This window comes from Chelonia mydas, chromosome 1, assembly GCF_015237465.2.
Source record: "Chelonia mydas isolate rCheMyd1 chromosome 1, rCheMyd1.pri.v2, whole genome shotgun sequence".
NCBI lineage: Eukaryota > Metazoa > Chordata > Testudines > Cheloniidae > Chelonia > Chelonia mydas.
Window position 1 is genome coordinate 157,461,907 of NC_057849.1, and position 16,262 is coordinate 157,478,168.

General features: G+C 40.2%; 1 protein-coding gene across 2 annotated transcripts in view; it reads left to right on the top strand.

Annotated features, from left to right (window-relative positions):
- The window catches only part of BRWD1 (bromodomain and WD repeat domain containing 1), a 113,014-nt gene that overhangs the window by 47,778 nt on the left and 48,974 nt on the right, over positions 1 to 16,262 (top strand). For both annotated transcript variants that reach the window (XM_043538220.1, XM_037903863.2), the window contains exons 23-29: positions 4,732 to 4,924; positions 6,837 to 6,962; positions 7,098 to 7,205; positions 7,640 to 7,764; positions 7,903 to 7,985; positions 8,766 to 8,877; positions 12,800 to 12,861. In XM_043538220.1, the coding sequence (XP_043394155.1) occupies positions 4,732 to 4,924; positions 6,837 to 6,962; positions 7,098 to 7,205; positions 7,640 to 7,764; positions 7,903 to 7,985; positions 8,766 to 8,877; positions 12,800 to 12,861 (809 nt within the window). The remainder of the gene's footprint in view (positions 1 to 4,731; positions 4,925 to 6,836; positions 6,963 to 7,097; positions 7,206 to 7,639; positions 7,765 to 7,902; positions 7,986 to 8,765; positions 8,878 to 12,799; positions 12,862 to 16,262) is intronic.

Consider the following 16,262-nt stretch of genomic DNA (forward strand, 5'->3'; position numbering starts at 1 on the left):
AGAGCTATTTTGTGCCGATACAGGGATACAAGAGGTTTTATTCCCATCTGGCTCTGAACTCCCTGGTGGTCACAGCAGTGAATAACAGGACTCAGCAGAGCAGATTCAAGTCGTTGTCCTCCAAGGACAGAAACTCAAAAGTGCCTAGATCTTCTGGGCAGGAAGATATACCTCTCATCATCACTGCAGATGAGGATCGCAAGCCAGCGAGTCCTGCTGGCCAAATATGACTTCCTCAATTGGTCAGCTATGGCCAAATTTAAGGAGCAGTTGCCCAAGGCTTCCTGGATGAATTTTGGGTGTTTTGTTGCCGAGGGCTGCTTAGTCACAAAAGTCAATGCAATCTGCCCTTCATGTGATGGATACTTTATCAGGGCGATGGCCTCAGAAAATTACTATGAGGAGGGCTTCCTGGCTCCAGAACTCAGGAATTACACTGTATGTCCAGCAAGCTATTGAGGACTTGCTGTTCAATGATAAGACCTTGTTTTTGGACAAGACTGATGAAATCCTGCATTCCTTTAAGGATTCATGGGCTACCTTAAGGTTGTTGGGGGTATATACGCTACCTGTACAGAGACACTGTTAGAGGGCGCAGCAACAGCAGCCGTACAGGCCACAGCACCCCTTCCCCCCCCAAGACAGTAAGCCTGCCCCAGGAGGAGGCATAAGTCTCACAAGGGGAAGCACTCGAGCCCGGGGCCTGGTTGCTCTTCACACCCTCCTTCGACATCTGCTAAGCACCCATTTTGACTTGTTGGTCTAGAGCCCTGTGCCAGTTGTTGTTCTTTCTCCCTTGTCCACCCATTCCTTTGGAGACAGGCTGTCCTGCTTTTACAATGCCTGGGTCTCGATAATGTCTGACCACTGTGTCCTACACACTGTCAGATCAGATTACACCATCCAGTCTCCACACCCACACCCCCTCTCCATCCCTCTTTAGGTTCACCTCTCACGAGATGCTGCTCTTCAAGCATGTCAGCTCTCTGACAGCATTGGCAGTGGTGGAGGAGGCTCTGTGAGAATGGGATGAAGCCTGTCCTTGACCTCCGTGAACTCAACAAATTAATCAAGCACGTGAAGTTCTGTGTGATCACTCTATCAGTTATCCTCCCTGCTTTGTCTAAGAATGACTGGTTCACTGCTGTAGACTTTGCAGACTTTGCCTACTTCCATGTGGCCATTCTGCCGAGTTACAGGAAGTATCTTCGCTTAATGGTAGGAGACTGCCACTTTCAGTACATAGTTCTCCTGTCTGGGCTTCCTTCTGCCCTCTGGGTTTTCATCAAATGCATGGCAGCGGTCATGGCGTATCTCAGGAGGAAGAGAATCCATATCTTCCCCCTATCTTGATGATTGGTTGCTGAAGGCAGCTCCAGAGAGGACGTTTTTGCTCACACTGACACAACACTATGCTTACTCAACCATTTGGGTCTCAATCTAAACACCATGAAGTTGACCTCCACTTCCACGCAGCAAATAGTTCATTGGGGCCCTGTTAGATTCCATGAGGCCAAGGGCATTTCTGCCAACCAACTGCTTTCAGATGATTCACCAGCTGTACCTCAGTTTGCAATAACAAACAAACGTCCATGTGTGCCTGAGCCTGTTGAGCCACATGTCCACACATAGTCCACCGTACCAGGTTATCTCTTCATTCTCTTCAGATGTGGCTCAGGATGGTTTACTGCCCTGCCCTGCATTCTTTAGGCAGGTTGGTTCACCTTCCTCCATCAGTCCTGCAGTCCTTGCTCTGGTAGGAATCTCCGTGTAATGTGTGCAAGAAGTCCCCTTCTCTCAGCCCTCTCTGACCCAAGTCATTGGTTACTGTCGCATCCCTTCTGGGCTGGGGAGCACGTCTGGATTCGCTGCGGTTGCAGGATCTGTGGTCAGAACAGGAGGCCTTACTCCATATTAGTGTGTTGGAGCTTTGGGCCATCCACAATGTGTGTTATGCCTTCCAGGACCAGATCAGGCAGTCAGTGGTCACATGCTTAAGGACAATACCACCACAATGTCTTATATGAGCAGATAAGGGGGAGCTCACTCCAGATCATTCTGCCTGGAGGAGATCAACATGTGGCAGTTCTGTATCGAAAAGACATCACTTACCAGGGGGTCAAGAACTGTCTTGCCGATCATCTCAGCAGGGTTTTCTTCCCAACCATGAGTGGTCCCTAAAGACGGAAGTCCTTCAGATGATGATCACAACATGGGGCATTCCCACAATTGACCTCTTTTTGTGATGAGGGAAAACAGAAAGTGTTGCCTATTCTTCTCTTCAGAGGGACTCATCCTGGCCTCCCTCTCTGATGCTTTCCACTGCAGCTGGAAGCTATCCTGGTCCTTCCCCAGGTCATTACTAAGCTGAAGGTGAATTGAGCCAGACTCATCCTCGTTGCCCTGGCATGACTGAGGCAGCATTGGTTCTCAGATCTTTGATCTGTCGGTTCAACCTCCCATGCTGCTTCCTCTTCTTCCCAACCTCCTCACAAAGGACTACATCTACCCTGCATTCAGTGATCAGCTCCTTGCACCTTATGGCATGGCTGCTGCATGGCTGAATGAAGAAGGGTGTTGCTGGGAGGCCATCCAACAGGTCCTACTTAACAGTAGGACACTTTCTACTAGAACACCCTACCTGGCAAAATGGAAGAGGTTTTCTATGTGGTACTTGTCCCATGGGGACCCATCCAGCAGAGGCTTCCATCCAGGACATCTTGGAGTACCTGTTATTCTATCAGGAATTGGGCTTAGCACTCAGCTCTCTGAGAATGCACTTAGCAGCAATATCAGTGTTTCATCCACCTATCCAAGGGAAATTGGTTTTCTCCTGTGCCAAGGTGGCACGATCTCTGAAAGGGCTTTTCCACCTGCATCCTCTAGTCTGAGAACCAGATCCCTTCAGGGACCTGAACACTGTTTTAGCCACTCTAATGGGGCCTCCATTCGAGCCCCTTACTTCCTGTCTGCTGCCTGTTCTGTGTCAGAAAACTGCATTCTCAATTGCCATTACCTCTGTCAGGAGGGCGTTAGTTGCAGGCCCTGATGGCTGGGCCTCTTTACGTGCAGTTCTTCAGGGACATGGTTATGCTTCAGCCACTCCCAAAGTTTGTATCCAAGGTGATCTCTGTTTCATTTGAACCAAGCGATGTATTTTTCCTTAAGCTGCATTCTTCCACGTAGGAACAACGCCTCCATATCCTTGACGTTAGATGCTGTCTATCCTTCCATTTGAACAGGACTGAACAGTTTCGGGCTTCGCCTTGCATGTTAGTAACATGTACCGACCGCATGAAAGGACAAGCAATCTCTGAGCAGACCATCTCTAGATGGCTAACGTCTTGCATTAAGACTGCATATTAGATAGCATTGGCCACGCCTCCAAAGCTGGTATGGGGACATTCGATCAGAGACCGGCAACATCAGTGACATTCCCAAATGACATGTCTATATTGGACATTTGTAGGGCAGCCACATGGTCGTCCATGCATACATTTGTGGACCTTTACGCGATGAGCATTTCTTCCAGAGCAGACGATAATGTTGGAAGAGTGGTCCTGCGATCCTTGTTCTGGTAGACTGAGCTCCGCCTCTGGATGGAGGTACTACTTCCTAGTCACCTACTTGGAATTCGTGTCTGCATCTACTCGAAGAAGAAGAAACAGTTACTTGCTGTAACTACGGTTCTTTGAGATGTGAGGCAGACTTGTATTCCACGATGCACCCTCCGTCCCCTCTGCATTGGAGTCTTTTCCTGGGCTTTCAGTGTAAAGGAACTGAGCAGGGGTCAGAGCGGTGCTGCGTCAGATAGCCAAGGAAGGGGCTACAGGCATGAGGCACAAGCGCCACCCCTCCTACGGGTATTGCCAGGCAAAAGTCTCTGGCTCCAGTGTGCACACGGATCTTCTTGGAATACACGGCTGCGTCATATTTTTCTTTTTTCTATTAAAACTACTAATCCAAACTTCTAAATTGGCCTGATTTCTAAGCCGTGGTGAAATCCATAGTTTAACAATTATAAATGTTTTTATATCAGCAGACTTGTCTTCAAAAGCATGCACTTAATTAGCTGCACACAATGTGCACTGCATATCTTAAAGTCTGTGCCTATAAGCTTAATAAAAATTTGCATATATTTAGTGTGGCATATTCTGATTCTCAAAGTTTGTTAAATCAAACACAATTTTTTCAAAACTGTTCTCATCCTCAGGGATGACTGTCCATGCCAAGTTACAGCTGTTTTTGTTGGAATCCTGTCTAACAATAATAAGCTATGGTTAGAATGGCTTTTAGAAAAGGGAAGTTTTTGTTTTTTTTAAACCCTCAGTGAAATAGAGATGTCTGAAAGTATGTATCTTCTGTTGCCTGTGAGTAGGCAGGATGTTCCTATTTGTTGGAATCCTGCTTCTGAAATACAGTAAAGGAACACATTAAATGTTGTACAGAATTTCTATAAGGACAAAACTGTCATAGTTGCATTCTAGTGACTGAAGAATTAGTGCCATAAGTTAAAACTGCTAGCCAAAGTGAAGGAATTAGAAATGTATCACAGCAATTAAACCTTCCTGTACTACTCCTGACAACCTCCAAAACCACTGAAGATCAGGACAGTGGAAAAGGAACTTTACACCTACAAATATTGTTATAATTCATTTAACATTCTTAACTAGTTGTCAGCTGTTTGAATATCTAAATTCCATTTGTTTCCATTATTTTCCCCGTGAATAGTGACTCTTCAAGTAGATATTCTGACTGGATAGCTGATGCAGGAATAAATCTCAAGCCTCCTGTACGAACATCTCGACGCAAAGCTATCAGATATTGTAGTACTTCAGAAGATGAAGTATCAGCAGAGAAATCTTCTCCTCCAAAGAGGAGAAGAAAAAGAAGGAAAAAACCCAAACCGAAAAAGCAGGAAGAGGTATTATACAGTTAATTCCTTCTGTTCACTTAATTCTTGATCGATATCTCTTTTTATGTTCTAAATCTCTTACACCTGGAAATTTATGGAGTTTGTATACGTTACCTCCGTATTAGGCAGAGGTATTTATGATATTACTAACTATGGTTGCTCCTTCCACTTTTCAACACCCCCCTGCCCCCACAACATTACATCGTCTAATTAAATTTTATGGACTTTGCTTTACAACAAGTAACTAAAGCCTCCTCACTCTTATGGGGTCCAAACACATGGTTTTTCTTACCCTTTACCACTTTTATAGCATCTTTGAATACAAAAGCAAGGAATGCAGATACTTAAGGGTTTTATTTGTTTAGATTTTAGAACACTCTTGGTGCTTTTCTGAATTTTAAAACAGTCTTTGATGCAAAAACGTCTAAAAACAAATTAATTGAACTGCCATTTAGTATCCTCAACACAAACCTTTCCGTATCTAGCTGATCCACTCTTATAAGCCTGCCCCTGTTTCTCAGTGCCCATTCGAAAACTCAGATGCCTAGAAGGCCAGAAATCTGGATTTGGGAGAGCTGTGACTATGGAATTTGGTTCTTCTACAAAATGTCTTTATTTTAAATTGAGAGGACTCCAACTCTGGCATCTCCACTGATTACAGTTGTCATAGTATTACATTTGAGGGCAGATGTGTCTTCCCTGGTAACCAGTTCCCAAACCATTTAAAGCTTTATTGTTTAAAACCAACACTTTAAACTTTCTGGAAACTTATTCACAGCCAGTAAAGGCAGATAAGAACTGATGTAATGTGCTGTCTGCATGATGTACTGCTTAATAGACAAGTGATTGCATTCTGCACCAGCTTCACTTTCTGAATCTTGTCACGGTATGTCTTACATAAAATGCAGTATGGTAATTCAATAGGCCTAGAATAACCAGGGCAAATTCTGCATCCAAGGTGAAGTCACATTCTCCTAGTCAAACATTAGATGGTTCACCATACTGATGATTAGGATGAGAAAACTTTTTAAATAAATTAAAGAAAATAACTGGTTAGAACTTCAGCCCTATCACCAAAGGGGTGTAAATAATCATTCATTTAAATAAATTAAGTCTTCAAAACAGCACAAGTATTAAATGGTTTATAGGCCTTGTTCTGGCCTCTGCACAGGGGGGAATTTTACCCTGAATTCCTTGGTAAATTCTAAAGTGATGGAAAATAGCATTCTGTAATAATATGGAGAACGAGAATCTTTAAGCGCTTCAGCTAATTCTGCAACTCTTGTAGCCAGGGGACTGGTGGTAAAACAGAGTGCCTTTCAAATGTAGTCATCATACAGTATAAAATGTATGTAAGTAAGTGTGTTTTTCTCAAAGAATTACTTTGATTATATAATCACCTTTGATTCTGAATATTAGTTTTGAAGTGGCAGATATATAATAACTTGGAATTTCTTTGCTTTAAGCTACACTTGGTACACATTTAAATAGTCTGAAGGTTTTCTGTTTAATAAAATGAGATCTATCTCGATCTATCTCAGTAGTAGTTGCCAGATAGTGTACATTAGAATAGTAGTTTCAAAAATTAGACAAGTCTTTTGACAGTCTTGTTAAGAACTACCATGCAGCTCTGAGAGAACCGTGCCCTACAAGTTTATTGGGAGTAGAATACTTTATGGTTGACATACTTAATGATGACAATGGAAGAACTGCAAATATAGGAAGAACCAGAATACCAAACTTGAGTACCAAAATGTGGGCTTTAGGAGATTTTTGGTCTTAAGGTCCTGGATAGAGCTTAATTGATTATTGTTTCATGGTATTAACTTTGTGTAGACTTTAGAAGAAATTCTTGGATGACAGGTTTTCATGACACTGCACCAAGAACATAATTCTAATGTATAACTATCCTGTTTATCAGAATGTGCAGAATAGTACTCCCACACAGCCAGTAAACGAAGATGTGTTATATGACTACCATCCTCCTGTTTGGATAACTGACACAGCACTTCGAAAATCTCCTTTTGTTCCCCAAATGGGTGATGAGGTGAGAGCTTTTATCAAAAAGTGCTATAAAATTTTAGGTTATCTAAAAGTTAACATAGCAACTGGCACTAAAAATAGAAAAATATGTACTTTACTGTTTCAAGTAAATAATTTCCGTGGATTTTTATTTTTACAGGTAATATATTTTCGACAAGGTCATGAAGCTTATATTGAAGCAGTCAGAAAAAATAATATTTATGAACTAAACCCCCACAAGGAGCCATGGAGAAAAATGGTCCTTAGGGTAAGAATATATTGAAGTTGTTACATGTTCAATACTGGTAATATGTGTTTAACAGTTTACATTAGCATTTAAAATTCTTTGTATAAATATAACTAGTGAGGACTTAGCTATGCAACTTCCCATTAATGTCCTCCTACCAACGTAAAGGAGGAAGAAAGCTTTCTTCAGTCATCAAAGAAACCTTCAAAATTGCCCATGGGAGGCCTGGACTTCACTGCAATAAAAACATAAATCTTGATTTTAAAAAGGGTACAGATTCTGTGTAAGGATTTGGTTGTCTCCCAATAAAATCTCATATACAGTATTTAACAATATTGGCTTTTGAGTGCTAAAACTATTCAGATGTTTTGTATAATAAAACTAAACTAGAGATTGTCTCTAGTGTAGGGCTGAAACTTAATGGAATTTGTTGCTTTCATTTTTGTTTGTTATAGGATCAAGAATTGGTAAAAATTGTTGGGATACGATATGAAGTTGGTCCTCCTACACTGTGTTGCCTGAAGCTTGCCTTTATAGACCATGCCACTGGAAAACTTTCAGACAAATCATTTTCTCTCAAGTATGTGTTTCTCTGCTGAAAGCATATGCTAGATAACATATTTTTTTAAAAGAGGCATTCCTTAGCTTTTTTCCTCTACACAACATAGCATAATATAATATGACACACAAATGAAAGCTAATTTTATTTTTTATCTAGATACCATGATATGCCAGATGTCATTGACTTCCTTGTATTGCGTCAGTTTTATGACGAAGCACGACAGAGGAATTGGCAAGCTTGTAAGTCTTCACCTTCCAAGTGTCTGGCAATACAGTTTTAGAATACAAAAATTTTCCATTGTGGCTAGCTTCTGAGAATGTTATGTACAATTCATTGTGTTGACGTTGATTTAAAAGGCGCTTTGTGGCTTGTGTCCTGACTATCGGAGACTTCCAACAGCTCTCTACCATCAGATGCTCCACTGTTGCACTTGAGGTCAGCTGAGACCCTTTTGCAAACAGTTTCTAGAGACTTGAACATGCTGGAATTAGGTATTGATGAAGAGACCTGGACTATGAAATGGAGTTCATTGCCTCCTAAATCCTTTGGTATGCTAGAGCCAGCGTCTGGCCTTCAATTTATAGTGTTAAGGCTCATCTGTTTTTTCAGGACTTTGCCTCATTGTGGTTGAAGTCATACAAGTTTTTATATATTATAGAATACTCAGCACCTTTAGTGATGCATGCCTTCCACACTGAAACATATAGTAACATCTTGTTGTTTACATGCTAGTATATGTTTGGATTTTAGAGCTTACTGTGAAAATGTACATTACTTTGTGTAATAGGTTATTTTTCTTTTATCTGGTGTCTGTTTTTTGATGTAGATACTTATAATTTTAAACCAAAATATACTATTGGAGGTCAGACTAGATGTTCATGATGGTCCCTTCTGACCTTAAAGTCTGAGTCTATTCAATAGTTTCCTCCCCAGTAATTCCATCCTCACAAAAAAGCATAATTAAAAACTTTTGGTTACCGGAATATGAATGAGTGGGGAAATCGTTCTTTCTCTTACAGCTGATAGATTCAGATCCATTATTGATGATGCTTGGTGGTTTGGAACAGTGTTGGGTCAAGAGCCATATCAGCCACAGTATCCAGATAGTCACTTTCAGTGTTACAGTGTTAAGTAAGTACAGAGGCTTTTAAAATGTTTGTTTAGACAGTATAAATCATGGCTTATATTGATGGGCTGGAGGTGTAAGAATGCACAAAAGATTGTTGGTTGAAAACCTAAAGCTCCATTAGCAAACTGTCTCGAGTGTATTACCAAAATGTAGTAATTTTTTCATGAATAGTAACTTAATGAACATAACTTGCTAAACACAAATTGTATTCTATATTTGTGAAAGAGAGGAACCTCTTATATATTACTATATATAATATAATAACTTATATATTATGGGTTACCGAATTTTCTCCATGGAACAGCCAAGGAAGATGCCTTTAAAAAAACAAAAAAAACAAAAAAAAACCACACAGCGTCAGTAGTGCAAACTAACACAATGGAAATGATTTATTTTGGATTTTAATATTTGTGGGTTTGTACTGGGGCATGGAAATGTTTAGTTTCTGTATTTGTTCTGTCCAGATCTTGCCAGCTTTATATGTATTAATATTCAAATATTGGATCCAGAACAAAATTGACTAAGATATGCTCATATATTCTTAAATTTAATTTTAATATGTAAAATGGTATGCTGTGTGCAAACCCACTGTGTGGCAGATATGGAAATAAAAATATTTTTGGAAGCAAAGTACATCTCAAAGTATTTAATTTTAATATCTATTCCCTTGTAGTTTAAAATCCAAAATATGTTTGTCATGTTCTAGTCAACCTCCTTTATCATTGCAATAGTTCTTGTTCTTGGGAAGGACAAGTGTGTGGAGCTGCTTTTTGGTCTCTCATTTAGTGACATTTGCAACATATGTGAGAAGAATCTATAGCTGTTGGCCTTCATTTCTGTCATCCCTCTCCATTCTACTACCATGTTAAATCTGTAATATATGTGCTAGCTTACCACAGTGTAAGGTTTGGGAAGCTCTGCTTTACCTAGCTGCATGCATGTTAATCAGCTATGCGCGGGGGGGGGGGTGTTGGTGTGTGTGCGCCCGCGTGCGCTACATACAAAAATCCTATGTCACCTCTTCTACTCAAAAGCAATCTGTGCTTCTATCCATAATGGAAATTTCCTGCTCTGTCAGCAGTGCTGTCCTTTTATTTAATCATCTTTGCATGCTATTTCAGCTCCTCTAAACTTCCTGTTCTTTCTGCTATCAGCTAAATTATTGATACAGTGGGTCAAAATGTTCAGAGAAATGGTGGTTCTGTCCCCAGCTCTGCCCACAAACTACTTTTTTGCTTTGACTAAACACCAGATTCGTAGCCAGTAGTATCAACCGATGTATAATGCACAAATAATTAGTGGGGCCTCACAACAGCACCATAATTTGACATATGGTTAGTGTACCCTTCAATCCATTAAAGACGCCAGAGCACAGAATGCAGGGTCCATGATATCCATCGGCACCATAGATCTGCAATTACCTATATTTCTTTATGGGCCTTTGAAACCCTGCTTTCCCCTGACCCCCAGTTCATTTGAAATACCACTTACTTGCAAAAGGCTAATAGCAGAGGAGAAATGCAGCAATATCAGTGGCTGAAATTGCTGTGTGACTATACGTGTCCTCTATAGACCACCGTAGGATGAGTTGGACCAGCTCATGGTAGCTTGGCAAGTCAGTAGCAGGCTTTTTTGGACATGGGATCTTGTGTTCGGAATCTGGGAAGCTAAGAAACTTGCTTCAGTTTAAATAGTTTTAAATTTGTGCAAACTCCTACATGTGGACGCTTTTTAAAATCTGTTTACATCTGGTTTATACCAACTTAACTTTGTAGCGATTTAACTAAATCAGTTAAACCATTACAGTTATAGGGTAAGCTGCACTTCTGTCCATTTGTGATCTCTGAGTATGCCCCACTCAGGTGTTTAGCCTTGTGTCTTTACCTGTGTTTGGGGTGGAATTTTGCAATTTTCCCATTCTTAGACCAGGAGCTAGTTACAGTACCCTTTGTATCAAAGATTGTTAACTACAGGTGTTGCTGGGTTTGAGAATCTGTGATTCTTCCCTTCAGGAGCTTGTGACCAAACAACTGTCTTAAAACAAAAGTGTTGTTTCTTTAGCAGTCAGAGCAAAACTTTAGAGAAAAAAGGATATTAAAACAGTCTATGTGCATGTCTATCTTACCTGAAGTCCTACTATTCCATGATGCAGACCTAGACAGACATGGCTTCTCCAGACAGCCCTGACTAGCTCCTGCATCTGTCTGATATCTCCCCCCCCCCCGAGATCCTTTTAACACTTGTTGAATTTTGTTCCCTTGTGTTTGCAGGGCCTCAGTCATACTTGGTTAAATCCAATTTTGTAGACTGGACAGTCAGTCACCAAAGCTAGTAGCTTTGGCATTGTCCCTTAAATTATAAGTGTTCGTTGATAGGTGGTTGTGTTGAGCCTTTCTTCCCCTTCATGCTTGAATCCAGACAGTGCTGAGTTTAAAATAAAAATTCATAAAGTAAATACCATCCAAATAACCAAACCAGCATACAGTATTCATAAATATCACAGGTTAGTTCCATATTATTCACATAGATGTAAAACAGGTGAAAGTTCTATAAGTAGACCATGCTTTTCCCAAAGGCTGGTCTAAACAGTTTTCGTACCAATTTAACTGTATTGTTTTACTGGCATTGGTTTTTAAACCAATATAATCCTGATATATAAAGAGCTTATACTGAAATACGTTATTCTGATAAATGTACTTGTGCACTGGTGTAATTGCATCCATACTAGGGGTTTCTAAACCAATATAATTAAATTGGTACAAAAACTGAGTAAGCAAGCCATAAGAAGTCTATAGCTTCTGTGGTTGCAAAGTAAACCTTCAAACAGCAAACGGAGTGCAAACTGAACAGTGATGTCTGCTTGAGTTTGCAGACAGCTTAAAATAATTCTGAGAAGTGTAGATTGCCCTGATCAGCTAAATAGGTGTTGGTTACAACACCTAACTATGGTAATTGAAATATCAACATCGTTAGCTATTTCATTGCTACTCAAAGCATAAAAAAATCTATACAATCTGCAGGAATTTAAATCAGTCTCTCATATTCAATTATCAAGTGAATATACTATTAGATGTGAACCAGACTAACTATTGCTTCCTCTTTTCTCCCTTTTTGCCTCCAATCCTATCACTTTATTTCTTCTTTTCCCTTTACTTTGTGCCTATTAGCATGCTGCTCCCCATGACCACAACAGTCTTTGTGCTCCACCAAACACCCCATTTCTTGGTCTACCTTCCTCCAAATCCCTCTGTATTTCCATTTCGTAAAACAATCCTTCTCCATTGACAGGAATATTTGCACTGTCCTTCTCGTGTATTAGTACGTTGATCTTATTTGTTGTCTTATTTAGACTGTAAACTCTTTACAAACAGATCATATATGTGCTGCTACAAAGTGCTGTGTGAATTTATGGTGCTATGTAAATGTTTTAGAAGTAGCTAAACTGATTGATTGCTGTTGGCTTTGCTGAGTCAGAATTTTGACTATCCAGCAGAGCTGTTGCAAATTTTCCTTCAAACCTTCCAATATTTCCTGATTGCTTGCTTCTATTTACTTTAAATACCTTGTGAAATTTTCTGACATAAGTTTCAGACTGGTGAGTGCTTTTGACTTACTTCGTTTGAAATGTTCTTGGTCTGTAAGTTAGACACATTTTCTTTGTGTTCCCATTGATATAGTAGGAGATCAGTTAAGCGTTGCCTGGAGTAGGAGCGCTATTGTAATTTTAAGCTTTTAAACCAAACTATGTTTGCAGTAGCTTTGCCTCTAAGAGGGCTTGGTTTGCTCTGGCCTTCCTATGTATTTGTACTGCAAATTTCATTATGCTTAAAATCAAAGGAAAGATTTCTTAAATTTGTTTGGAGGGAAACACTTATACATGAACATAATTTAACTTTTTTGTTAATTTCCTTGTTGTTTAAACAGATGGGACAACGGTGAAATTGAAAAGCTTAGCCCATGGGACATGGAGCCAATTCCTGATAATGGTATGTGAAAAAGCATTAAAAGCCTTTCATCCTCTTGTCTATCTCCAAAATTGTTTGTTTCATGCAAGTGGTAATACTAGTCTTGATATTTTCTTATATGGCCCCTGTTACCATAGTACCTGAGCATAGTCTTATTTTATTATTGTAGGACACTATCATTTTTCATATACTTAAGGGTGGAATTGATATAATGGCGCAGGTATTCTATTACGGTTAAGGGTCTGATCATTTCCATTAAAACTGGTTTTGAGAGGAGGAAAGTGGAAGGAGGAAATTTGTTTTCACTTTAAAATCTCCAAATCTGGATATTAGGCTAGTTTTAGACTATTCCATATCTTTTTCCATAAGTTTTTTTATTTATTTTTCCCCCCCCATTAAATGGCTGAAGTATGTAGATCACAAACTTAAGTACTCCTATAGATCAAAATGTGTATTCTGTTTTAAAAACAAATAGGGGGACAAGTGGAACCAGTCATGAGGCATAGAATCCTGTGGCTGTGTCAATTTTCTGCAAAGGAGCCTTTGTAACTTTTGTTGTAATTTAGAGATTCCATGGCCAGAAAGGACCACTGTGATGATCTAGTCTGACCTCCTCCATAACATAGGACATAGAATTTCCCCAGAATAGTTCCTAGAACGTATCCTTTAGAAAAACATCCAATTATGATTTTAAAATGATGAGTGATGGTAAATCCACCACAACTCGTAGTAAATTGTTCAAGTGGTTAATTGCTCTGCATCAGAGCCCTGTTTTCTTCCTGCTTTCTTGTTGGTGTGTTGAACTAATTAAGGTGGACATTTTAAAAATTCTCAACTTCTTGGCTTGTGCCAAGATTCCTGCATTAATCGTAACCACACAACTCAGGCTGATTATCAAATATAATGAAATATGCACTCTATGTACAGTCAGCAAAACTTTATAATAAATGACTAAGGTATATCTAAGGTTACTACTAGAATCAAAATCCGCTTTAATGGTAATCATTCCAGTGGTCCATCTAATCCAGCATCCTGTCACTGTCATTTGTAAGTATTAGATGCTTCAGAGGGAAAGTTAATGAAACCTTGAAGAGGGCAGTCATGCAATAGCCACCCCAAAGGGAATTTTCTTCCCAGTTCCCTGAGTTAGGAATTGCCTTCCTTTCCAAGCTAATTGAAATTTTTTTATTCCTATCTAGTGTAGTTGTGGATGTTCTCAGCTGACTAATCCTTTTTCGAAGTTAGCTAAACTCTTGGCCTCAGTGATATCTTGTGATAAGTTCCACATGTTTGCTCTGTAATAAGAGCACTTGATTTACCTTCACTATACTGTTCATTATTTTGTATACTCCTCTGTAAACTAAGTAGTCTGTATGTTTTCAAAAGCTCTTCTGTGGTTAATTTTTACATGCTTCTAATTGGTCACCTGTCCATGACCCACCTTTTTTGCAGAACAGCTTCTGTCCTTATTTGTCCATCGCTAATGGGTTTATGTCCTCCACCTGTGGTATTCAGAGGTAGTCCATTTTTTCTGGAGGCTCTGGAACTAAATACCTTACTCCGGATCAGGACAAGATTTTTGTCTCTGGCAACAGAAAAAGTTGGTGGTTCAGTTTCTCCCAGTTTTATTTTATAACTTCAATTTCTATACGTTTTCATGCAGTAGCAACACATAATCTCTCTTCCTTATCCTCCCCTGGATTGGATATTTGACAGCATTGTGGCTTCAGCTGCCTGGATCTGCTGCTCGGGTACATTCCCCTCAGGCAGTAGCAGAGCTGTCCTACAATCATGGGGCTAAATCTAAGTGGTGATTCTCATGTGAGACAACTATACACAGACTCTGTATATGCCCTGCCTGTTCACAACACTAAGTCTTAAGAGATGGCTGGTAGTGGTCACAGAATGACTTAGATTGCAAGTTGCCCATGTTATCCATGAGTGTACAGACACTAATCAATGCCTTATCCAGGGCAACAGATCCATTCATGACTAGCCAGCTGTGGCAAAGGGTTTACAGTCACCAGTTCTAAATCAAGAACATTTTGGACCCAGTGTTGAGAATATGTTCACCCAGGAGTCAAGACAGGTTTGATAGTGGTCATGAGTAACCATTTATCTCTAATGGCTTTGGATTGCTGGTGTCATGTATCAGTGTAGTGCCCTGAGTGGAATTTATTAAAATGAATCTTCAGAAATTCCTTGAGAGATCATGAAAGCATGCACCTGGTACAGTGGAAAAGTTAGATGCCATTCTGATCACATCCAAATGTCCCTTTCTCAGCAGCTAAATACAGACCTTCTGAAAGCCAACCCAAATTCCACTCTATACCCTTGCATACTCAATATGGAAGCAAGCCTCATAGGTTGGGGAACAAAGTTCCAGCTCTGAGTACCTAACATTTTAGTTCACATAACCAGCTCTGTCTAACACAAACATAAACATTGGCCATATGGGATTGGACCAGTGGTCCATTGAATGCAGTATCCTGTCTGACAGCAGCTAGTACCAGGTGTGTCAAAAGAAGGTTCAAGAAATCCCACAGTGGGCAGTTATGGTGGTCACAGGGGAAGCTTCCTCCTACTTCCTTTTAGAGGTTGTCTTGTGATTGAAGTATGATTGTTGGACTTGTTGGAAAGTCAAGGAATCTTGATTGCACTGGGTGAAAAGACCAGTCCTCTGCAAACAGGGACTCCTTCATCTGAACCTGGATCAACTACAGTTGAGTCTGGGCATTGGAAGAGAATCAGTGGGGATTCTTCATTAGCCTTGTTGATGCATTTTGATATCAGACAGAACTCAATCAAGAAACTTTACTCACTGGTCTAGTAAAATTGTTTCTGTGAGAGGGGAAATAGTAAGTTATTTTCTGGGCTGGAACAGACTTTTTTCTATATTTGTACAGTGCCCAGCATGATGGGGCCCTGGCCTCTGGATGCTGCTGTAATACAAAGTAGCAGTGTCTCCACTACATTAGAATTTCTCCACAGTGGTTGATTGGAGTCCTATGACCAAGCACCATAGCAAATCAGGTATCAGCCTAGTGGTGGTTTTAGGCAATCACAGTAGGCTGTCCATCTGAGTCTCATCAGGGGTCAGGTTTAATTGGAGTGACAAATTAAACGGGCTTGTGGCTGACCTTTCTAGTTGCCATTACCTCAGAAAGTTGCTGTGGACAAGATGTTAAAATCCTGCATGGTATGCTAGACACCTGGAAACTTTATGGAGAAGGAATCAAGGTTGCCTTTACAAGGTCCCTAAAGGCATTGGGGGGAGGAAGGGGAAATTGTATGAAACACATATAAAGAAGATTTGCAAAGTAGATTTCCATTCTTCTGTAGAGGCATCCTTTGGTAGGAAGGTGCTGCTGGGTTGGTTCCCAAATAATTATTTAAATTACAAAGCTGTGGCTTTGTGGGCA